The sequence below is a fragment of the Microtus pennsylvanicus genome, chromosome 1, assembly GCF_037038515.1.
Source record: "Microtus pennsylvanicus isolate mMicPen1 chromosome 1, mMicPen1.hap1, whole genome shotgun sequence".
Taxonomy (NCBI): Eukaryota; Metazoa; Chordata; class Mammalia; order Rodentia; family Cricetidae; genus Microtus; species Microtus pennsylvanicus.
In genome coordinates, this window is record NC_134579.1 from 65,440,245 (window position 1) to 65,465,383 (window position 25,139).

At 40.9% G+C, this 25,139-nt stretch overlaps 1 protein-coding gene across 4 annotated transcripts in view; it reads left to right on the top strand.

Annotated features, from left to right (window-relative positions):
* The window catches only part of Atp13a4 (ATPase 13A4), a 128,689-nt gene that overhangs the window by 90,992 nt on the left and 12,558 nt on the right, over positions 1-25,139 (top strand). For all 4 annotated transcript variants that reach the window (XR_012910086.1, XM_075967577.1, XM_075967568.1 and 1 more), the window contains exons 18-25: positions 640-764; positions 5,879-6,042; positions 8,785-8,907; positions 10,129-10,208; positions 11,108-11,150; positions 11,481-11,590; positions 13,316-13,412; positions 15,330-15,402. Coding sequence is in view for 3 of the 4 variants with exons in the window: in XM_075967577.1 (XP_075823692.1) it covers positions 640-764; positions 5,879-6,042; positions 8,785-8,907; positions 10,129-10,208; positions 11,108-11,150; positions 11,481-11,590; positions 13,316-13,412; positions 15,330-15,402 (815 nt within the window). In the remaining variant the exon portion in view is untranslated. The remainder of the gene's footprint in view (positions 1-639; positions 765-5,878; positions 6,043-8,784; positions 8,908-10,128; positions 10,209-11,107; positions 11,151-11,480; positions 11,591-13,315; positions 13,413-15,329; positions 15,403-25,139) is intronic.

Below are 25,139 nucleotides of genomic sequence, written 5' to 3' on the forward strand. Positions count from 1 at the left end.
TGCATTTCAGTGTGAATTAGGCAGTGCTGGGGTCTCGTTTCTCTCTGTGTGTCAAAATAATAGAGTCATGGGAATGTTCAAGTCTCTAACCCCAAATGCATTCCCCATGCTTGGTCCTGTAGGATACTCCTGTAGATGCTCTCATGGCAGCATTCTGTGCAAAAGAACAGAGCTTCCAGCTGAGAAAGAAATAAGGGTCCATCTTAGCTTTAGTAAAAGGCCAATCCCCTGGTCTCTACCATACATCAAGGGGCTAGAATGACAATCTGTATGGCCTTGGTTCCTGGAGAAACTGACATGTTGTTTTATTTTTCATTCTTTCTCATTTAATTGTCAAGACTTTGTCTCCCCTCTGTGGTGGATAGATGAGGGGCTGAGAGTCAGGTGAGCTAACACAAAGACCCCTGCAGTCATGAACTAATTTAATTTTCTGCAAAGGCCAAAGTCAAATTTTTGTCCAACATGTACTTCCTCATGGTTCAATTGGGCTAACCACTGCACACCCCGACTCTTCTTGTTCCCAGTCAGGGTTGCTTGTGGCCAGGGAACAGTGCTGGGGCAGAGCCGTTCCAGCGGGGAGCTCAGTCTTCTTGTCATCATTGCGGTAAAAAAGCCACATGTGCTCCTTCGTTTAACCAGGGAGAAGGTGGAATCAGACTTGGTATTTCTGGGATTACTGATTCTGGAGAATCGATTGAAGGAGGAGACGAAGCCTGTCTTGGAAGAGCTCATCTCTGCCCGGATACGCACTGTGATGATCACAGGTATACAGCAAAGTGGAAACAGGGGCAGCTGAGAGACACACGGGGTTGCCTCACTTAGCAAGGATGGCACCGATGTCGTCTAGGTGTCAGACGTTGGCAATAAAAGGGCTTCCGTCACAGCGAGGCAAGACAAAACCAATTAGTCAAGCAGTGTAATGCATGTTCTAAGGTATACACACTGGGGTGGTCTGGTGGAGGGCGTGAAGATACAGTCCCACCATGTGGGGATCTGAAGCAGGAGGATGGCCACAAGTTTGAGGCCAGCTTTGTGGATACACAGTTTCAGGCCAGATTGAGTGACAGAATGAGAACGTTTCTAAGGGGAAAAAAACAGAATAAAAACAAAAACAACAATCACATGGCAAGAGGCTGGAGGGGTGGCTCAGCAGTTAAGGTACTTGTTGCTCTTGCGGAGAACTAGGGTTCAACACCCACATGGCAGCTCACAACCATTGGTAACTCCAGCTTCAGGGGATCCGACTCTCTCTTCTGTCCTTCAAAGGCCCTGGGCATGCAGACAACCCTCTCTCTCTCTCTCTCTCTCTCTCTCTCTCTCTCTCTCTCTCTCTCTCTCTCTCTCTCACACACACACACACACACACACACACTGTAACAAAAGGAAAAGAGATTAAAACAAACAATAAAAACACATAACAAAATAAAACCAACAAAAGCCCAACTAGAGCAGTCTGGGAAAGTGTGTCTGGCCATCTGCTCTGCCTGAAGCATTTTAGTGAAGCCTCTCAGAGTGGCGGCATTTGAAATAAGAGCTGAACAGCAAGAAGACTTGGGCCATGGAAAGATGGTGGCTTTTATTGTCATGTACTCGGAGGAGAAGACTCTTAGTCAGTGTGGTCTACAAACTATGCTGATAACCCATCAGCCATAGAATCTCTAATTCTGTTTTTTTTTTTTAAAGAAGAAGATGCTGTCATCTCAGCTCTAATCCTAAGCCTCAGATCTCAGAAACAAGGGGGTAATGGGAAAGGATCACTCCAGCGAAATATACAAAATTACCTAAAGAATACTTGTGAACTTTTCAATAAGGGAGATATTACATGTGAAAAACTGACTTTCTAATTTATATTCCTAGTGTCTTGTTTTCTTTCTGCTGTCATTGTGCTTTTAACGCTACTGCTTGTGTCACTGACGTACATCTTCTCCAAAACATTCACTCCCTTGCACACACACCTCCTGAGCCCCACTCCAAAGCTGGGGACGACTCTGGAGCCCGCACTTACCCACTCCTGATTCTAGATCCCACTATCCACAGCACGGTGCATATTTTGCTTTCTTCCTTTCTAACTCCCAGTCTGACTCCTAGGCTGTCCTGGGATACTTTGGTACTCATAAACATTTTATTTATCCAGTAGCCCTTGCTATTTTGAACATCATCAGCGTTACCATTACACATTGTATTAGTTAGGTTTTATTTTTGCAATGAAGCACCATGAACAAAAGGCAAGTTTTGCAGGAAAGTGTTTATTCGGCTTACACTTCCATACCACAATTCATCATGGAAGGAAGTCAGAACATGAATTCACAAAGGGAAGGAAGATGGAGGCAGAAGCTGATGCAGAGGCCATGGTTACTGCCTTGCTCCCCATGGCTTGCTCAGGACTACCCAGGGGTTGTACCACTTGCAATGGGATGGATCCTCCCCCATCAATCACTATTTATGAAAACACCCTACAGGCTTGTCTACAGCCTGATCTTACAGAATTATTTTCTTAACTGAGGTTTCTTCCTCCAGATGACTTTAGCATGTGTCAAGCTGACATAAAACTAGCCAGCACGCACATGCTCACAGTCTGTCTTCAGCCCTGTTGCAATTGTGTGGGAAAGGGCTGTTCACTCTCCATTTGGGTCTCTGGCTCCTCTTTTCCTTGTGTTGAAAATTTGGTTCTGCTCTTCACTTATTTCTAGTTTCTTCTTTATTGTCCTTGGACGGATGAAGGGCACGACGTTTTCTGACTTTTCATATATCCCTATAACATCTTCCTTTGTCTTTATGGAGGCAGGTAGTTCTGTTCTAGCAATGGCCTGTCAGTGAGTGCTGTCAATGCCAGCCTGTGACAGCAAGCTCACTCTTCACCTACACATAGTGTTTCTCCTTTCACTTTCGAGATCAGAATTATTAACTGGGTATTCTCATATATTTTTCTTTTCCTTTTTTTTTAATAATTCAGTCTGGAGAATAGCATTTTTAATGTGCTTTTTTTCCTCTGAAGAAAATATTCACTGTTGTTCATTTAATTACTGCCTTTGTTCTGTGTTCATTATATTTTTATTCTGGAATCTCTATTTTTTACATGACAGGTTATTTATTACAGGTCTGTGAAAGTCTCCTGGATCCATTCTATCAGTCCCTGATTTTTTTTTTACAACTGCTGTAGTTTTATAATTTTGTTCTCCTCTTTATGGTTTAAGGAGGGGTCGCATGACCTCTCCAAATCACGATAGAGTCCTCAGTCATGAGCAGTGATCATTACCTCCTTCAAGTCACTGGTAGAATTGGGAAGGGCTTCATTGTCCTTATATGGGTGTGGCTTTAGAGATCCCCTATTCCAGGCCTTACCCTGGTGCAGCAGCATTTGAGTCCCCCTTGTGCTGTTTCCCGTAGCTCCTGTACCCGCCAGTCATTTGCTCTGCTGCATCGTTTCCTATCCAGCTGCTGAATTTCTTCAGGTTTTACAGTTTCCCTGCCATGCCTGGGCATTTCATTCCACTCAGTACATCTCTTTTGTCTTCCTGATTTTTTTCCAAGTGTGTGGTCATTTTAAGCATCTTTCACTTGTATGCAATGCACTATTTTTCTCCAACAGTCTTTTTTTTTAAATTTTATCTTTGACTTCCAGCTGTGTGACTATCATATGCCTGGATGTAGTTCTCACAGAATTTAACCTAGTTGGGGTTCTCTGAGCTTCTTGAATTTAGAGATTTAAGTGTCTTACAATTTTGGGGGAGTTTTCTTCTATTATTGTTTCTTACACACACACACACACACACACACACACACACACACACACATACACTCACATTTCAATCTCTTTAGCCTCTCTTTGGTCTCTACTGACAAGAATGCAAGTCCTTTTACTAACCCAGTCTCTGTTCATTTAAAGTAAGTGTTCTTTGTTCTCCAATATGTGTAATGACTTAAGCTATTGAGCGTATCTAGTATATTAAACAGATCTAGTGAATAAAATAACCTCAAGTGTTATATTTTTCATTTCTAAATTTTCCATTTTAACTATACATATTAATTGGTTGAATATTTCCATTTGCTTTATAAATGTTCACTTTAACTATATAAAGGATGCTTATAATAACTTCTTTTGAATTTATTTATTGCCATTAATATGTGCATTATGTGTGTGCTATGGTACATGTGTGGTGACTTGAGGACAAATTTGTGGAGTGTCTTCTCACTTTCCATATTTGCCAGGGTATTCCTAGAGCTCATCATTAATATCATCATCATCATCATAATCATCATCATCATCATCTTCTTCTTCTTCTTCTTCTTCTTCTTCTTCTTCTGCTTCTGCTTCTGCTTCTGCTTCTGCTTCTGCTTCTGCTTCTGCTTCTGCTTCTGCTTTTCCTCCCCCTCCTCCTCTTCCTCTTCCTCCTCCTCCTGCTGCTGCTGCTGCTTCTTTTTGTTTTTTTGGGGCAGGGTTTCTCTGCATAATCCCACCTGTCCTGGAACTCATTCTGTAAACCAGGCTGGCCTTGACCTCAGAGATTCACCTGCCTCTGCCTTCTAAGTACTGGGACTAAAGGTGTGCATCACCAAGTCAGGCTAATAACTTCTTAAGATCATTATCTTTTCATTTCAACATGGAGTCAGCCAAGGATTGGCAGTGTTGGTGCTGACATTTTAAATATTGACAATTGACCAGGTTTGTTGTTGTTATTGAGTATACCCAATATCTTAAATTTTGTTACAAGATTTCTGATCCTTTTAATACTTTGTGTAGAATGTTCAGCCTCTTGCTTCTTGTAAGTAGTACCTTCAGTATTAGCTTTTAAAAGTATTTTGCTGGCTCTTTTCTGCCTCTCTCAAGTGGTTAGACATTGCTCTGGCAAATAGGGAACTGTACATTTCACAGTACAGTTCTTGAAATGCATGTTTTCCTTTTATTGGTCTGCTCCACACATGACCCACTCTTCACAGAGCCTGGGACTTACACAATTCAAACACTGAACTAGTTCCCTTCTGAGGCTTTTGTCTTTCCATGGTTTTCTGGATAGCTTACACCCTCTAGGGGCCCTTTTGTCCTGGCTACTTTAGCCAGAAAGACTGGGTTTCTCTTGTTTGTAGCTGCCGGAGCAGTTCAGGGTACATATTGGTAATATATATACTAGAATATATTAATAAATAAATACACACATACATACATACTAAAATTCATAATTCATAATACTAGAATACATACATACTAAATGCATACATACATGTACACACACACACATATATATACATACTAGGATACACACATACATACAAGAATACATAAATATATACATACATTCTAGGATACACACACACACACATATACATACTAGGATACATACTTACATGGTAGAATACATACTCAAGTTGGACACTCCAGAGGAAAGAGGCAAACACTGAGAACCCCACCCCTTGTTAGCTTCTTTCTCCAAGTCTTCTTTCCTTCCACAGTCTGCCTGCTTTTGTTTATTTTCTGCACCCTTCCGGTAATTGCTTTTGTGGTTTTTGTTTAGTTTTCAGTTGTAATCAACAGAGGAGATAGATGGTAATGGACTTACCAGGAGAGAAGCCACCAGATATGATACTAAACCAAAAGACTTGCTGCACATTTATAAAGATTGCAACAAATAACATGAATACATTTTTCTTAGAAGTGTTCCTTCCTACTTGCTTACAAAAAATATGTTGGTTAGTTAGGAAGTAACATGATAAAAAAAAAAAAGAACCAGAACCAGAACAGGGATTATGGAATCCCAGGTCAGACTGGGAAAGATCTTCATACCTACCATAACAACCAAACACTTAGCCTAATTTTTTAAGTGCTGTGTGTATTGGTGTGTTCTCTTTATCATCGTCTTGGGATGTTTTTCCTATATTCTAGGCGACAATCTTCAGACTGCAATAACGGTGGCCAGAAAGTCTGGGATGGTTTCTGAAGGTCAGAAAATCATTCTTGTTGAGGCAAATGAAGCCACTGGTTCTTCATCAGCATCCATCTCTTGGAAACTAGTAGAAGAGAAGAAACAGATTCCATTTGGGAACCAGGTACGCCTGAACACAGGCACTCTGCTGTGTTATCAGACTGGGCACATAGTGGGGGTTAATAGTTGTGACTAGCACAAGTTTTGAGACAACTCCAAGTCCATAAACTTCTACAGGTGTCTAACAAATATGAACCCAATTGTGTCAGTTTCCCACACTTTTCCTGTATTCTAAGGCACAGGCTTTCTTGACTTCTGAAAGTAATAATTCTTTTACTCTTAAAAATCTTTTACACTTTCACTATTTGCTGATGGTATGATAGTTTACATAAGCAACCAAAAAAGTTCTACCAAGGAAGTTCTACCACTCACAAACACCTTCAGTAAGATGTCAGGATACAAGATTAACTGGAAAAATCAGTAGCCTTTCTTTACACAGATGATAAATGGGTTCAGAAAGAAATCAGAGAAGCCTCACCCTTCAAATTGCCACAAATAGCATACAATATCTTGGAGTAACTCTAACCAAACAAGTAGAAGACCTGTATGACAAGAACTTTAAATCTGTGAAGAAAGAAATTGAAGAAGACTCCAGAAAATGGAAAAATCTCTCATGCTCTTGGGTAGGTAGAATTAACATAGTAAAAAAGGCAATCATACCAAAAGCAATCTACAGATTCAATGCAATGCCCAGCAAAATTCTTCACAGACCTCAAAAGAACAGTATTCAACTTCGTATGTAAAAGCAAAAAACACAGGATAGCCAAATCAATCCTGTATAGTAAAAAAATTTCTGGAGACATCACAATTCCTGACTTCCAACTCTACTACAGAGCTACAATACTGAAAACTGCCTGGTATTGGCATAAAAACAGACAGGAGGACCAATGGAACCTAATTAAAGACCCAGATATCAATCCACACACCTTCGAATTTTTGACAAAGAAACAAAAAATATAAAATAACAAAGAAAAGCACACTCAACAAATAGTGCTGACATACCCACATATCAATATGTAGAAGAATGAAAATAGACCCATATCTAACACCATGCACAAAACTCAAGTCCAAATGGGTCAAAGACCTCAACTTCAAGCCAGCCACACTGAACATAGAAGAGAAAGTGGGAAATACACTTGAATTGGCATAAAAGACCACTTCATAAATATAACAGCAGCACAGACATTGAGAGAAACAATTAATAAACGGGACCTCCTGAAACTGAAAAGATTCTGTAAAGCAAAGGACATGGTCATAAGACAAAACAACAGCCTACAGAATGGGAAAAGATGTTCAACAACCCCATATCGAACAGAGGACTGATCTCCAAAATAAACAAAGAACCCAAGAAATTGGTCATCAAAAGAACAAATAATCCATTAAGAGTATGGGGTACAGACCTAAACAGAGAACTCTCAAAAGAGGAATCTAAAATGGCTGAAAGACACTTAAGGAAATGCTCAACATCCTTAGCCATCAGAGAAATGCAAATCAAAACAACTCTGAGATTCCGTCTTATACCTGTAAGAATGGCCAAGATCAAAAACACTGATGACAACTTATGCTGGAGAGGATGTGGGATAAAGGGAACACTTCTGCATTGCTGGTAGATGTGCAAATTGGTACAGCCCCTTTGAATATCAGTATGGTGATTTCTCAGAATATTAGGAAACAACTTACCTCAAGACCCAACAATACCACTTTTGGGTATATATCCAAATGATGCTCAACCGTGCCACAAGGACATGTGTTCAACTATGTTCATTGTTTGTCTTAGTCAGAACCTGGAAACAACCTAAATGCCCTTTGATCAAAGAAAGGATAAGAAAAATGTGGTACATTTACACAATGGAGTACTACACAGCAGAAAAAAATAATGGCATCTTAAAATTTGCAGGCAAATGAATGGAGCTAGAAAATATGATATTGAGTGAAATAACCCAGATCCAGATAGACAAATATCATATGCCCTCACTCATAAGTGCCCTTTTAGATATAAAATGAAGAAAAACAAGCCTACAAGTCACAATCCCAGAGAACCTAGACAACAATGATGACCCTAAGGGAGACATACATGGATCTAAACTACATGGAAAGTAGAAAAACACAAGATTTCCTGAGTAAATTGGGAGCATGGGGACCATGGGAGAGGGTAGAAGGGAAGGGGAGAGAAAGGGAAGGGAGAAAAAGATATAGCTCAATAAAAACAATAAAAAAATCTTTGGCTTTTTATTAGAAAGAACACAGTAAGCAGAACAGTGAACTTAACTTCCCATTTCTCCTTGCCTGTCAGTCACTCCATTGGGTTCAAAGGGGACTTAGTCCCTTGGCAAGACCTGTTGTGTGAACTGGACAATCAGACTATGTCTTCAGGGTAGGAAAAAAAATTGTTCATTTATCTCCAGTCTTGTTAGTATTCTGTCTCCATTGTGTCTGTATGGAGCAATACTAATTCTATTTAGGGGAAAAAATCCAACGAGTTCTCCCTTCAAGGAGAGAGTTGTTAAGTTGCAGGGCTTTTGTATCTGACACTTGAAATGTGTGAAGTGCACTCATCTCTGGGACTTGTAGAGATGGCATCGAGATGAGAACAGGGCACGAGGAAGGGCTATTCTCCTATTTGCCAGTGGCTGAGGTGCACGGAGATCAGTGCAGCAAAGAGGCTGTCGCTCTCTGAGGGGTCAGGGCTGGAGTGAGACTTTTAAAGAGAGACCCTGGTGGAACTTAGTTCTTTCTGTCAGATATGTTGTGGTCCTAGTCACTTGAGCAGTCGGAAGACAATGAAACATTGCACTCTCCTTTGCAGGACAGCTACATCAACATCAGAGAAGAAGTTCCAGATAATGGCAGAGAAGGGAGTTACCATTTTGCCCTAAGTGGAAAGTCCTTCCAGGTTATAAGTCAACATTTCAGCAGCTTACTGCCAAAGGTCAGTCTTAAGAAAGCAATGCCATTTCTGTGAGGATGATGAACATGTCACTTACCATCCCAAATAGTTCCAGCAGATAACTCGAACCGGGTGGTGGTGGTGCAGCACTCAGGAGGCAGAGACAGGAGGATCTCTGAGTTCGATGCTAGCCTATTCTACAGAGTGAGTTTCACGACAGTCAGCAGTAGACAGAAAAACTGTGTCTCGGAAAATAAACCAAAATAAAATAAATGTATAAGTAAGTAAATAAAATAAAGGAAAACACAACTAGTTATATATATCCCAAGACAGAGAAATGTTTTTGTAAAGTTACTATTATTTCCTACTAGATTTGAAAATAGTAAATATGAGAAGTCAACTTTATGCTAACTTCTAGGACTAAAGTTGCAGCTTGGAGGATTGACTTTGGGTGGCTCTCACGATCTTGTCATGGTGAGGGCATTTAACAGTTTAGTAGGAAGTCAACAGTGGGGCAGAAAGCCAGGCAAGGACAGGAGAGTGACCTTGCACTTGTGGTAGAGACTCCTGTTCTGAAGGGACCAAACTTAAAGCTCTTTTACAAAGAATAGATTTCTCATAGGGGCAAGTAACTCATTTGCAAACCAATAGACTTTGACTGAACCCTGAGCTGAGATCACAGCCACAGGGAGCAAGGGACACATCGATGGCGTACGGAAGAATTTCAAGTATGGAGCAGGGAACCAGGGCAAGATATCCCACCTGCAAATCATCCATGTTTCAGGGCTCATTAAGTTTGGGATACCCAGCTGAGCATCATAACTGTTCAAGTCCAGAGGCCCAGATCATCTCTATTTTGCCACCTGGTGGCTTTCTGCTAGCTGGGAATAATTTTCTGGGAAACAGTTGGATTCTTGCCTTCTCCCGTGGCTGTGCTCTGTTTCTCTGTTGTGATTCTTCAGATTCCTTTGGTTCAATTTCGCACAAAGATCAAGACTTTTCTGGCTCATATTTCCCAGGGGAGCTGGGTTAAATTCAATAGGGCATTGTTTTCACAAATACTTATCTTTTGTTTCCATTGAAGTTACTTGATAACAAAAGTCTCAATGTCCATCTTAAAATACAAAATAAATAAATAAATAAATGTATTTCCTTGGGAAAATTTTTTTTCTTATTCATGGACATTACCAGCTAATGTTCTACTTTCAATTGTATTGTGTGTGACTTGCCATGACAAAAAGTTTTTCCTTTTTTTTTTTTTAGATACTGATCAACGGGACCATCTTTGCAAGAATGTCTCCAGGGCAAAAGTCAAGTCTAGTGGAAGAATTTCAGAAACTGGAGTAGGTTTTTTGCCTCTGATGAAGTGATGGGAACATGGCAGTCAAGGGGATGGAGAGGCATGGGGAACTGTGCAGTTGGCTCAGGAGTGATTCTTACCCTAGGCAGACCACAGTTAATAGGGAAAACTTACAAAAAGTAGTAGTATCAGTTCCATGCTTTTGAGTGGTACTGATTTAATTGTTCATACAGGACTGGAACACAGTGTTTTGGCAAAATACCCGACTCCAGTCATTGTTGCATTTAAAGTTGAGAACTGTCATAAGAGAACACAGGGCCATGATAGGGCATGGTAGGAAATGAGACAGGAAATGTAAGCTGAGCCCAGCCACTGAAAGAGGAAGAATTTAGCCTATATCCTGATAAGCTATCACCACAATTATACAACAGAGAGGATCATCAAATCCCTCAATATTAAAATAGTCCCTTGCTAAACCAGCTTCTATTATATCATTTGGATGCTTAGACACCAAGAGTCTCCATTTACAGATGAGTGTCCAGCATTTGTCCCTTTGACAACTTATTTCCTGTTAATGAAACCTCATGATGGACCATATCAATGTGACTCCTCCTCTAACTCTCTCTTCCTATGTGTTGTCTCTTCACATAGTTGTGGTCACTACCATTTCTGTGAAGGAAAAAAAAATCCCTGTTCTCTAGTCAGTGAAATGCCGATGTGAGACACTGGGAAGCCCAGAGATGTGTGTGCAGGGTTTCCCCATCCATTGTGTGACCCAACCAGTCACACATTGCTTTGACTAGTCTCTAGCAGGGAGCATCCTTACAGTAAAAAGTTTAAATCTTTAAATATGAGTGGTTCCTTTTTTTTTAAAACTAGAGAAATTAGCTTTATGACCAAACTAGCTTTGACAATCCTCTACAATTCATGTTTCTTTTTTAGCTACTTTGTGGGCATGTGCGGTGATGGAGCCAATGACTGTGGGGTAAGTGGCTGTCAGTGTGTGGCCAGAATTTCTCAAAAATTCTTGCAATGGCTATCATTGTCATGGACATAGTAAACCGACACTAAGGACTTGGGAAAGTTTCGATCAAAGCCACAAAATATTCAATGGTTACTATGTGCTAAGGTAAAGCTTGGCTCTGGAGTTCCCTCTTCCTTGGGTAGGTATCCTAGTGACACCTCCTCTAGCGATACCTCCTTCTTAGATGGCAGATAGGTAAAGTCTGGTTGGCGATCACAGCTTACCTTTTGACCTTCTGTAGAGGTGTAAAGGTTTGCGTACATACGCGACAAGCTGACTCTTTGCTTTCAGGCTTTGAAAATGGCTCATGTGGGCATCTCTCTGTCAGAGCAGGAGGCATCAGTGGCCTCGCCTTTCACCTCCAAAACTCCCAACATAGAATGCGTGCCTCATCTCATCAAGTAAGTAGTCACTTACCCTAGTCTTCTTTTCTCTTTGGACTTTCGGGTGCAGATGACACTGTTCTGGGGGAGCGGGAGAGAGGAAGAGCTGTGTGCCAGGAGGAGGTGCTTTCTGAAAGATACATTCTCCTGCCTAGCGGACTTCAAAGGAGTTATAAATAACAGGGGGAGAGCGGAGAGCAGGGCTGTTTCCAGAAAAAGCCATTGGTTGGATCATTTTTAAAAGGGTTATCACTGCTTTGAATTGCACTAGCAATCACTAGTTTAAAGGCTTTGTCCTGAGAGATTGGGAAAACCCACTAGGTTTCCTTCCTTTGTGGCTCCTTGCCTTTTCTTGAGGTACCCTTCTCATGCCCAGTTTTGAAAATCTTTATTAGTCTTTGGTACTCCCACTGCATTTGCCTTGGTCTTATGTTTATAATGCTGGTACATTTTGGCTTGAACAGTAGAAACAACATCGTGGACGATCTTTGTCATCACCACTAACGTGTTTATAATTTAAAATGCCCCTGATAGTCTATTATACTTAAAAAAGAATAGTCTGCCGATGGAGACGTGGTTGGTATTTCTTTCTGTAAATAACGAAACCAAGGGTCAGAGAGCAAGACTGATATGCCTGTGCTCAGAGACTACAGACAGCTGGAGATAAGGTGTTTTATCTACTATAGTTTTTCCTGCCATATTGATGTAATGACTTGGCTAGCTTCCTTTGCTTAAGATATTTATCTGTAAGCTTGAGTAGGGTTTGTTGACTGGGAACTTAGTGAGAGGATTTAAGGGAGATCAGCAAAGACAACTAACTCTTACGGAGAGTCCTATTTGTTAAAAGAGATGGGGTACTGTAGAAGGTCATAAGGTGGCCGGGGAAGAGAAATTGGCTGCTTTTGATTGTCTCGGGAAAACCTCACTTGAGGAGGTGAGAAACGGGAAGAAATTACCTTCTGGGCAGAGCCAATGACAGTAGTAGATCTGGTATGAGGATCAGGTCTTGAACTCTTAGGAAGTTATTACACCAATCATGAATAGATTAAAGTTCACCATGACCCCCGTATGAAATAACAAGAAGTGGTAAATTCCTTGTTTTTTGCTGAAGTTTTTCAACAACAGCGCAAAGGAGTACACCCATTGTGTCCAGTCTATTTAAATCTGATGCCCTGGTAATTATTTTTACTCATTATTTTATAATGATAATAATAATAATAATTTTACACATTATTTTTAGTTTTAGGAAAAGTTAGAATCACCAAGGTGAGGTTTGGATCAAATGTTTGCCAAATTCCAGAAGCACCCACTTGAAAATGCTCCAGGACCTGATTTATTTCCTGTTGTACACAGATACAGACACTGAGACAGGGGAATGACCTTCCAAACCACATTATCATGTGCCCATGAGGTCTGAGACTGGTTCCCAGGTCTCCTAGCTGTGAGTTTAGGACCTGAAACAATCCCATGCATGATGGACGAAAGCAACTGTAAACCAAAGTCCACTGCCAACTCAAGACTGTGGACACTGGCCCAGAAGTGCTCTTTCTTGACCAGCCCGTCATTTGGCTGCCACTGGCTGGAGGCTGTCTCTGGTTTCAGACAAGTGATCACACAACTAGATGTCTGGCTTTTTTACCTATTTGTTTCTTTGTTGTTCTAAGACAAGATGAGAAAGCACAGAATAACACCCAATTTCTCTCCTCATTTCCCCCATTCCCCGTTTTTCCCTTTCTCACGCAGGGAAGGCCGCGCTGCTCTCGTGACGTCCTTTTGTATGTTTAAGTACATGGCCCTGTACAGCATGATTCAGTATGTTGGTGTTCTGCTGCTCTACTGGGTATGACTTGGGGCTGAGCCTCCTGTGGTGAGAAGTAAAGCTTGTGGTCATTCGCTCCGTGAAAATGGGATGTGTGTGCACCAAGGAGCCTTCTAGAAGGGTCCTCAACAGTTGGCAAAGTAAACCAGGACTAGGCAGGCATGCAGGTCAAGCGGTGGCTTCCTGACATAGAAAGCAGGTCATCGGGTGGTAATGGAGGAACAGAATTGAATTTCTTGTTTATTTTCACTGTCCCTTTCGCCTGTGTGGACCATTACAGAGTGGATTCTAGTACTGGACTGGACTGGTGCTTAATAACTGGCATTCCAGCTTCATTCTTTCAGTCTCTGTCACTGTGATAGAATATGGACCAAATGAAACTTAGGGGAGAAAAGGGTTTTTTTTTTGGTGTATGGGTTACTCTCCACCACTGAAGGGAGGAGTGTGAAACAGAAACCAGAGGAGGAACAGGCTTGCTTCCGCTGGCTTGCTCAGCTGTGTTACTGACATAATCTAGTCCCACCTGCCTGGGATGGCTCAGCTCACCTAGGGCTGGCCCCTCCTCTACCAATTAACAATCAAGAAAACACCCCATTGGCTGGTGCACAGGCTGATCGGATGGAGGCAGTTTTTCAGCTGAGCTTCCCTTTCCCAAGTGTGCCAAGTTGGACACCAACATTAGCCATCCCAGCAGGCCACCCTAACTATTGATGCTTTACACTTTCAGGGTTGTAAATATCAAGCTACCCGCTTGGTTCACCTGAATATGAATTGAAAAGAAACATACCATAGCAGCACACACTGAGGTACCACATAGACACAGGGGCCGTAAATACCCACAGAAGCATAGGTAAAAGAAAACCAAACAGAGGAAAATAAACAGGCAGTACCAAGCTTGGCATATACCCCAACTTCAATTTAGTACCATTAATTTGGTGGTATGTTTTCACGATTTAGGTGTTTCACAACGAGAGCTTAACACTCCTGAAAGTTTAGTAATTGATTTTCAAGGGTAAAGAAGCTAGCACAGCTCTCATTCCTAACTACATAGATCTGAAAATCGGTGAATTATGTTATAAAAATATGTGTATCGGGTGGTAGCTCATATTATTTAACAGGATATAAAAGAGGACGAGACATCACTGTTGTTTGTGAATTTAATGTGTGCTCACGCTTCATAGTGATTCTGAGGAAGGGGGCCATCCCTACAGACGTCTCAACCAGGCTCCTCTTCTCTCTGTGTCTGTTTTATCCTAGGTTCAAGCTCTTGATCTCATTGCTTTAGATAGGTTTTCTGACTGTCTGATGAGGGGGCTAGAGGGGAAGCTGCTCGCGAGAATTTGATCCTGTTTCAGAATGCCTAATTTATTATTTTGGAATAGTTTATTATCCTCAAAAGTATAATTCAATCTGGCATGCTATGATCTCCTTTCCACTTACGTTGTAAGCAGGGAGGCAACATCTCTGAACTCAGAGGCTTGGCCACTCTTTTGCAAGAACCGCGAGACAATTTATTAAAAAACCTGTAACTCTCACCTAACAATGCCCAAGATGCACATTGTGAATTCAGTCATTCTAACTTCCCATTAGTGAAAATTTGAGTCAGGCCACCAAACAGCTGGTATATGTGGCTACTGGGGATATGTGGTTTATTGTGCTGGACCAAACCCACATTTTCTGTAAGTCAGCACTGAATCTGGCCAGCGTCCCCACAACACTGAGTAGCACTGATGCAGGGGACCTCACCTTCACAGAATGGGGGACCGCCCCTCCCAACCACTACCACTCACCAACCCCAATGGGCTCGAGAAAATGTCATGTCCCCAGTGAGCTGCTTGAAAAATTAAAGTAGTAGATCTACACTTATTGCAAGTCTTTTTAAATTTTATCTATAACCTTGCCATTCTTTTAAAAATCTGCTTTCATTTTTGTTTCCAGGAGACAAACAGCCTTTCAAACTACCAGTTTCTCTTCCAGGATCTCGCCATCACGACTCTTATTGGAGTAACAAGTAAGAACTTTAAAGCTTTCATTCTGCAGGGTCTTCCCCTGCTTCCTTCCCTCCACCCCAGGAAGGTTTGTCAGTCCCAAAGGCAGGAGCAGGACTAAGTGTGGCTTAGTCCCAGAGGCAGGGGGCGGGCCACAGAATGCTCGATTCTATTAAAAGAAAACATTAACAAAGGGGAAAACTAGCTTTTTTTGCCTTTTCCACAAAAGAGAGAGCTTCTATAAATGGGCCCCCATCAATTAGACTCCAATTCGGCACCTTGGGAATAGGAACTGACTTCAGCTGGCTTTCAGGTGTAGGTGTCGGTGAGATGCACTCCGCTTGCCGAGCTGAATGGCTTGGATCTTTCTGACCCTCCGCGTTGCAGCCGCTCAGCGTGGGAAGTGGCACTTACCGGCAATTGTGACATTGTAGGACTCCCACGTCCCACCTTTTTAATGAGCATGTCGATGGTCTCCTCCGTAGGGGAAAATTTCAATTCATGAATGCATTTTCAGGCTATTTTAGGTTTGCAGCAAAGTTGAGGCAAGTTTGTACCTTTCCCCTGAGCGTACACAACTGCCCGTTAACAACCCCACCTCTTCTGCAAGAGGAGCACATGGGCTGCGATTCCCCTCTGTGAATCAATTCACTGTGATTGCTCCAAAGTTCATAGTTTACACGGGGCTTTCCTCTTAGTCTCTCACTCTGAGACTGGACATGCATTAGGTGACAGATAGCTATCGTTGCACACCAAACAGGATGTTCACCCTCAAATGTTTCATGCCTTATTTGTTCTCCCCTCTCCAAAGCTCCCGACAGCCACTGTAGTCTTTTAACGGTCTCTATACTTTTCCAGAAACTTCTGCAGTTGAAATTACGTAGTTAGCAGGCCTTCCAGATCAGCATCTTTTGGACAGTAATGCTGTATAGTCGAGGTTTCTATACACCTTAGAGAGCTTGATGTTCGCCTCTTTAGTGGACTGAAGGACATTTTCTGGTCTCTGGGTCACAGTATATTTCTTCCTTTGCCTACCGAAGGGCATCTTGGTGCTTTCGAATTTAGAAAAATTAAGCATAAAACTGCTTTAAACATCTGTGTTCAGGGATTTGTGTAAACATACATTTTTAATTCCGCTGCCCACTTTCGCTCGCAAGTTCAACAGTGATATCCCTTACGAGTCCTGCCCCCGCCCCGCTGCGCCCCAGGCACCAGTGTCTGGGAGGGTGCACAGGACTCACTCACTACAAAAGTACGGGTCTTTTGTTGACTCTCACATGTGCTGTGACCCGGCTTTCATGCCTTTCCTTTCACGATTTTAATAGTTTTGACAATTCATTTTCAAAACATGTTCAGAAACGCAAATGGACTTGCTCAGGTGGAGCAACTGCTAACCTCACTTCAGCCGCTACCCGCTGCTTGCGGCTGCCGAAGTTCCCGAAGTTTCCCTTGCCTTTCTGCTGCCGATATCAATAACCACTTCTCCTTGAGCACCGGACTCTCAGCACCACAGCGCTCTTTCCTCAAAAGGTTTCTTCCTTTCCCTTCAGTGATTCCACACTCTGCTGAAGACGTCTACCTCTTGGGTGACACAGCTCTGTCTCTTTCCTTTTTTTCCTTCTTAAACCGTGTTCTCAGAGCAACTTGTCATTAGCCCGCACACTCGCTGTAGGGGGCGTCTAGTCGCTTGACTTTAGAGGCATCTCTGTGTGATGAGTCCCCAGTTTATAGCTACAGACGAGATGATTATCTAGAGTTTTGGGATGAAGTACCCTTTGCATATTTAATAGGGCCCACACACATACTCAAGCCAAACTCTTATTTCTGCCAGACCTAATTATGTAAACTTACTGAGTAGTTTGTTTGTGCTAGTTAATGTTCCAGGCCTTTGGACAGTCTATGAGATAGCATTACTACCTCCTTAGTTATTCAAATTTAGGACCTATAGTCATTCTGGATTTTTCCTTTTTCTCACCCTGTATGTCTAATACTTATGACGCCCCTGTAGTCGTTTGAACAGTATTGGACCCCATAGGCTTCTATATTTGAACCCTTGGTGATTAGGGAGTCGTACTACTTGAGAGAGCTTAGGCTGTGTGACCCTGTTAGAGCAAGTGTATCGTTTGGGGGTGGGTTTTGGGATTTCAAAAGCTCCAACCAGACACAATGCCTTTTTCTCCTGCTGCCTTTGAATCTGGAAGTAGCTCTCTTAGCTACCTCTCCAGCACCATGTCTGGCTGTGCGGTGCCACGCTCCCCCTGCCAGGATGACAGTGGATTAAACCTCTGAAACTGCAAGCTATTCCCAATCAAATTCTTTCCTTTCTAAGAGCTGGCGTGGTTGTGATGTCTCTTCACAGCCATAGAACTCTGACTAGGGCAGTCCCAGTTAGATCTGTCTCCAAGTACACCCTGATTCCTTTCTTACCTTGGTCACCTCTTTTGTTGTGTGGCTGTACCAGGTTTTTCTTTTAGGCCACCACCAGCTCCCAAATCATGACACAGAAACTTATCATTGGTTTTGAGTGCTCGCTTAGGCTCCTTTCTGGCTAGCTCTTTTAACTAAATTAACCTGTTTTTCTTTGTTTACCTTTTTCTGTATATCTGACTTTCACTGCTTCTCATGTCTACTGGCTGATGGCAGCCTTACTTCTGGCCCTGGGCTGTTTTTAACCTCCTCCTCCTTCTCTCATTCCTCCACATAAGCCCAGATTTCTCCTCCTATTTATTCTCTCTCTGCCAGCCCTGTCTATCCTTTCTCTGCCTAGCTATTGACTGTTCAGTTCTTTATTAGACCAATCAGACAAAGTGAAACAAATGCAATACATCTTTAAATAATTAAACACACATCCTTATGTCCTTAAACAAATGCAGCACAGACAAGAGTAATACACTGTTACACGGTTAAAGTAATATTCGGCAGCATAAACAAATGTAACACATCTTTGCCTAGTTCAAATAGTATTTCACAACAGTGAACCAGGCCAGCATTGCCTCTGTCTGTCTGTCTGTCTATCTATCTATCATCTATCTATCTATCTATCTATCTATCTATCTATCTATCTATCTATCTATCATCCATCCATCCATATATCTGCCTTTATCAGTGATCTGTCTTTCACTCCATTTCACTCCATTGCTGCCAACTCCATTTGCCCTTTTAAAAGTTACATGTTGCAAAGCCACAGCTTGCCCTATAATATTTCTGCACAAGCTGTCTTTACTTTCCATTTACCTTTCACACAACACAAAGAAGTTTGTAAATATTATGACATTTTTCTCCTGCTTAAAAATGCTCCAGCAGGGTCTGGCAAGATGGGTCAGCAGGTACAGCTGCTTGCCATGCAAGCCGAGAGACTTTTGTCCCCAGCATCCACATGGAAATGGAAGGGGAGGATGAAACTGCTCCATAGAATTTTCTTCTGGTCACACTCATGTAGAGGCGCATGCCCACTGTAATAATAATAGGAGATAAGATGCAAACAAAAGTCTTTAGCAACTTCCCATCTCATGAAACCCAAATCTTATGTGACTAAGGGCCTGCCTATGTCAACACCACCTCTGATCATGTGAACACCTACTTGTGCCTTTCAGGCTGGTGGTTCTGCTTTTGGGCATTGTCAAGTGGTCACCACAGCAGCCTTGCATTTTCCCTGCCCTTTGGGTAACATAATCTCCTTTAGTGCCTCGCACAACTGTGGCGTTTCCTCATTGTTTGTGTTTCAGCTGAAATATCATTACCTTTATGTTGTGTCCAAGATAATTATTCTTTGCCATAAAAATATGCATTATTTTCACATTACTTTTACATAATTTGATATTATAATTTTAGATTTATTTTGATTGATTTTTTTTAACCTGCATTCTTCCTCTTTGAGTATGTGTTGTTTGAGACCAGGACGCTGTTTGTTTTGGTCACTTCTGTGTTACCAGTACCTCCAGCGATGGCTAGTTACAGGCAACAGCTTATTGGCATCTGCTAGGTCTTATGAAAGAATACTTTTGGACAGTATCTACAGCTACTAGACCTTTCCTTTTCCCAGAACCATTGCTATCTGTGTGCCTTCATCCATCCCAAGTCTGCCATTCAGAAGGACACCAAATAGCCTGACTTTTCTTCCTTCAAAGTTCTTCATGTTTCTTTGGACACAGCTCTCATCTAATTTGTGGGTCTTCTCAACTGTTTAGTAAACATCTAGGGGATTTACTCTATCTTCTCTTAAATAACCTGATATTTTTTCTTTTTAAAAATATTAAGTATGTGTGTTCTTAAACTCCATTCTTTATGAAAACAAGCAAGGCTAGTTCATCTTTCCATTCAGGGCTAAGCACTTTAAATGCTCTCATGAATTTCTTCCTGTCTCTTTTTTTTATAAAAACTGAGAATTTGAATTATGTTTTCTCTAGCATTGTACATATTGAATTTCTTTCTTTTTTTCTTTTCTTTTTTTTATTGATAAAAGGAGAATAATAAAGAAAAAAAACAAATTTCCACCTCCTCCCAGCCTCCTATTTCCCTCCCCCTCCTCCCCCTCCTCCCACTCTTCTCCCCCTCCTCCCACCCCTCTCCTCTTCTCCCCACCCCTCTCCCCCTCCCTCTCCAGTCCAAAGAGCAGTCAGGGTTCCCTGCCCTGTGGTAAGTCCTAGGTCCTCCCCACTCTGTCCATATCTAGGAAGGTGAACATCCAAACTGGCTAGGCTCCCACCAAGCCAGCACATTAAGTAGGATCAAAACCCCGTGCCATTGTCCTTGGCGTCTCATCAGCCCTCATGAGACCAGGCAGTGCTATGTAATCCAGTCTGCCTTCAAATTTGTGATTCTTCTGTCTCATACTCCAAGTCTGGGGAAGATAAGAGTGCATGCCTCTATGGCTGGTTTAATATTGTTCCATAAATTCTTTTCCTTTCCTTTGATAACTGTTTTTAAATTTTATTACATTTTTTAAAAATATACCTTTAACATAAAATTTTTCATTTAAGCATATTATCATGAAATACTAACTGCATTGAAAATTCTGTGCAACTTCCATCACTACTGTACCCAAACAGATACCTTACCCATGGAGCAAGCACTCCTAACTCTCTCTTCCAATCTGGAGTGATTTCTCTACTTTTTATTTGCACTAATTTGCATAATTCACATATTTTATACACATGAAGACATATAATTTTTTCCTTTGTTTCTGTTTCTTTCATTTACATTTTGCATCATGGATCAGAACTTCATTCTGTATTGTAGATAAATGTTATATTATTCAGTGAATATATATTCCCTGAATATGTATGTATGTATGTATTCACATTTTTTCTGTTACTCTGGTGATGGAGTTAGGTTGCTTCCTCCTCTTGTCTGTTGTGGACAGTGTTACAATGGATATTTGCATAAATAACCTGTTTGAGCTTTTTTCAGTTTTATAAGTAATAAAATGGAATTTCTGTATTATATGACGGCTACATATTTAACTCTCCAAGCAAACACTAAACCATTTTCCTAGAGACTGTACCATTTTAAAATTTTCACTAGCAATGAAAGAGAGTTCTAATTTTTAAGCAGCCTCAATAATAACTAAGTATTTAATTTTGAAAAATATTATTTTATCTATAGTTCAATGATCTTTTAATTTTTTGAAAATTTTATATATGATTACTATATTGACATAATTTATGTCCCTCTTTTCCTTGTATCAACTCTTCTATGCTTCCTGCACTCCTCAAATTCATGACCTCTACTTATTATTGTTACATATATAAATTCAGCCTGACCTATCATGATTTGATTTGAATTTCTCAGCTTGACTACAAAAGGATAAAATGGTTTCTCCTATTATACATACTGTCTTTTGACCTTAAAAATTTGAAGTATATTTTATTTAGACATAGAGAGAATGTGTGTGTGTGTGTGTGTGTGTGTACATGTGTGCACATGGTACACACACAGAAGCCAAAGGACAGCTTGTGAGAGTCAGTATTTCCCTTCACCATCTGGGTCCCAATAATTGAACTGAGGTTTTCTGAGTTCAGCAAGTCCCTTTACCTGCTGAACCATTTTTTCATTCCTCACTATTTTTATATTTTCTTTCATGAACTAAGGTTTTAATATGTAGCCCAGGATGTCCTCAACTTGAAGAATCAGGAGTCTTTCTCTATTCCCTCTTCTTTCCTCTCTTGAGACAGGGTCTGCAACCCGAAGCTTACTTTTTGACTAGGCCTACTTGTGATCTGCTCGACTCTGCCTCTCTGTGCTAGATTTACAGCATACATAGCCATGCCCAGCTGTTTATATGAGTGCTAAGGATTTGAACCCACACCATCTTATTTTAACATCTAGTTCTCTTACACATCGAAGTAGTTCCTTACTCCTGTAATGATTCTTTTAACATCATTTATTGTATTTCCTGTGGCATCATGTCTTTTGACTTAATAATTTCTTTAGTTTTGCTGACAGTCTATTTTATTTAACTATTGTTTTCCTTATTTTTGTTCACATTTTTTTAAAAAAAACAGTTCTCTTTTAAATAACAATGTTTTCATGTGTTTTTATCTTATGTGTATGGCTGTTGCCCCCATAAATATCTGTGCACCTTGTGTGTGCAGTGCCTTCAGATGCCAGAAGAGGGTATCTGATCCCCAGGAGCTAGAGTTACATGTGGTTGTGAGCCACCATGTGGCTGGTGGGTATTGAACTTGACAGGGATAGGCAATGCTCTTAACCACCGAGCCATCTTTCCAGACCCTTCAATTAGGTTTTAACAATATTTGCAACAACTATTAGAAAGTCTTTGAATATAAAATTTAATGTGTGTGATTTTTGTTTTTTTTTGGTTTTGGTTTTGGTTTTTTGAGACAGGGTTTCTCTGTGGTTTTGGAACCTGTCCTGGAACTAGCTCTTGTAGACCAGGCTGGTCTCGAACTCACAGAGATCTGCCTGCCTCTGCCTCCCAAGTGTGCGCCACCACCGCCCGGCCAATATGTGTGATTCTTCAGTGGTGATTTCTTTTAGTTCATTTTGTTCTGAGCCTTATTGTGTATGTAGTAACTTTGGGTACAAAATTAACCTCCTTTTCTAGGTTTGATAGTTTTGTTTTGCTATTGGTTGAAAGTTATAGTCATCAATTTATTACTGAGCTTTTCAAATTGCATTTGCAATGTCATATCTCTGTAATGAGTAGCCACTGATCTGTTTTCTTAGCTTATGTTTGACAGAGTCATCCTTAAACTCTAGCAAAACTTTAGAATTGACAGAGACTTCCTGATGCCTGAACAGTCATCCAAAGTTCTTCTGTACCATTGGGTCATCCATCTTCAGCCTACAGGCCCATAGTATCAAGCAGACTTTTCCATGAAGCAGGAAACTTCAAAGACAGTTCTGCCTCTATTAGCAGTTTGTCAGTCACTTTATTCTGTGTCCTGCAGAATGTGTGGCACACTCTTTCATAAATCAGGAACCTGAAGGACCATCTCACCTTTAGGCAAATTCAGCAGTCATTTCTCTGTGTGTTCTGCATGAACAGTTCATCAAGCAGTCCAGGCAACAGCAGTTTCTTGCCCAAGTGGTTAACCAGCTCCATAAGAAGCCTCTTTGATTCCAATCTTCCTCTTGAAATAAACTGATGCTGCCAGGAGCAGATGTGTCTTACTGTTATGAAAAGTCCTAAGTTCTTAAAACATTCTACATGCCATATTCAGTAGTCTTTGAAGGTTTGGAGATTATCTATTTGAAATATATATCTATATATCTGGAAAATCTAACTAACATGACTACAAGGCTGACTATTATAGATGATTATCATTAACCTGTATTTCTTAATTATGCATTACATTTTTAAATGAGCTGTACAAACACAATACTTCAATCAAATCAGAAATACATGTATATGTAACAAAATTGACCTTAAATTTGTATCAATAAACTAAGATCTATATTAATGCAAAGTATTTATCTCTATATCATATCCCCCTTTAAATGTAAACAAATATTTATAAACAATATTTGGGAATATGGGCATAGTTCTTCTCCAAACTGATTCCTGCTTTTTATTGAGCAAAGTAATTTTTGGGGGTGTTCAAAGTGACCTTTCAGATGGTCTTGGTCCATCAAACCACATTAGTCTAGAAGCAATTTCACAGGTTCTCATCTTCTGTGGAAACAAAAGAAGAATCTCTTTTCCAAAGCAACTTATCCTTAGATCCATATTTTGAAATCAAGATACCTTTAAGATATATATTTTGGTTACTTATCTCCTTCACAGTCAAAAAATTCAAAGAAAACACAGTAATATATATAATCCAGACTCTCTGTGTATTTTCCATCTTTACATGGCTTATTTTTTGCCCCTTTTAATCCATGACTGTCTGTATTCTATTTCTTTAAAGACTTTGTTTTTTAAACCATTTACTTCTCTTCATAACTCTCTATACTCTTTTTATTTTTCTCTTCCAAGCAAGCTTACATACATTTATCCAACACTGTGACCCATTTAGAGACCTCTTTTTATCAGGATTTGTCTTTATTGAATATCTGTTATTATTTTCTGACCAGCACACTTCTTAAAATGCTAAGTGCTTCTTAAGAATCTAAGCTGTGGCATTGCTAAGACATATCTGGCACTGACTGCTTGTCCCGCCCAGTCCAGCATTGTGGAGCTGTTTGCTGCCTCTGAGAGCCAAATATATTGCCCCATTTTTAGGCACACAGCTGCTCTATGTTGCCATCAAGCAAACTGTAGCACTTTGGTTACAAACCCCAAAAGCCTGAAAGAGCCAGAGGTTGCACAGGCAGCACAGGCCAGAAAGCTGCAGTTTCAAAACAGCTTAGCTTTTTCTGCTAGCGCTGAATCAGGAAAACCTCTCTTAAAGGAACCATGCCTCTGCTTGCTTCTATCAAACAGAGCCCACCCAAGAAAATGCCACTACCAAACCATGCTTAACTCTGTTCTTTTGTGTCTAGGATTCCTTTTGAAGCTCTCTCAGATTTTTACGTGGATTTTAGTTGGCTACGTGATCACCCATTTGTGTCCCTGTCCCATTGTAGCCATCTGCTACCTCTCACTTGCACAGTTTTTCTGGCTCCTCTTTGGCAAAAATGCTAGCATTATTTTTGATAGGGGGACTGGGTTGCGATACAGAGGTCCTGTTTAGGACTGAGCACTCTATAGTCTCGTATTCTCTGCTTTGATCAGTTATAGGTGTCCGTGTTAATCACCATCTGTTGCAAGTAGAAGCTTCTCAGATCAAGGCTTGACAGGTGCATTAATCATACCACTCTTACCATTAAGAATACAACACTTCCACCCACTGAGACAGTGTGCCTGATCTAATGGGAGCTCACCAAAGCCAGCTGAACCGGGACTGAATGAGCATGTGATCAAACCGGACTCTTTGAATGTGGCTGACAATGGGGACTGACTGAGAAGCCAATGATAATGGCACTGGGATTTGTTTCCTACTGCATGTACTGGCTTTTTGGGATCCTAGTCTGTTTGGATGCACACCTTTTTAGACCTGGCTGGAGGGGGGGAGGGCCTTGGACTTCCCACAGGGCAGGGTACCCTGCCCTCTCTTAGGACTAGAGGGTGAGGGTGAGTGGGGGAACAGGAGGGAAATTGGAGGAGAGGAGGAAGTAGAAATTTTGAATGATATTATTTATAAATCAATAAAAATTAAAAAAGAAGTCAAGATGACCATCAAATGGGCAATGTGAGTGGGGGAGGGGAAAGCCAAAAAATGAAAAATGTGAACTGTTATATTTGCTAATGCTATTT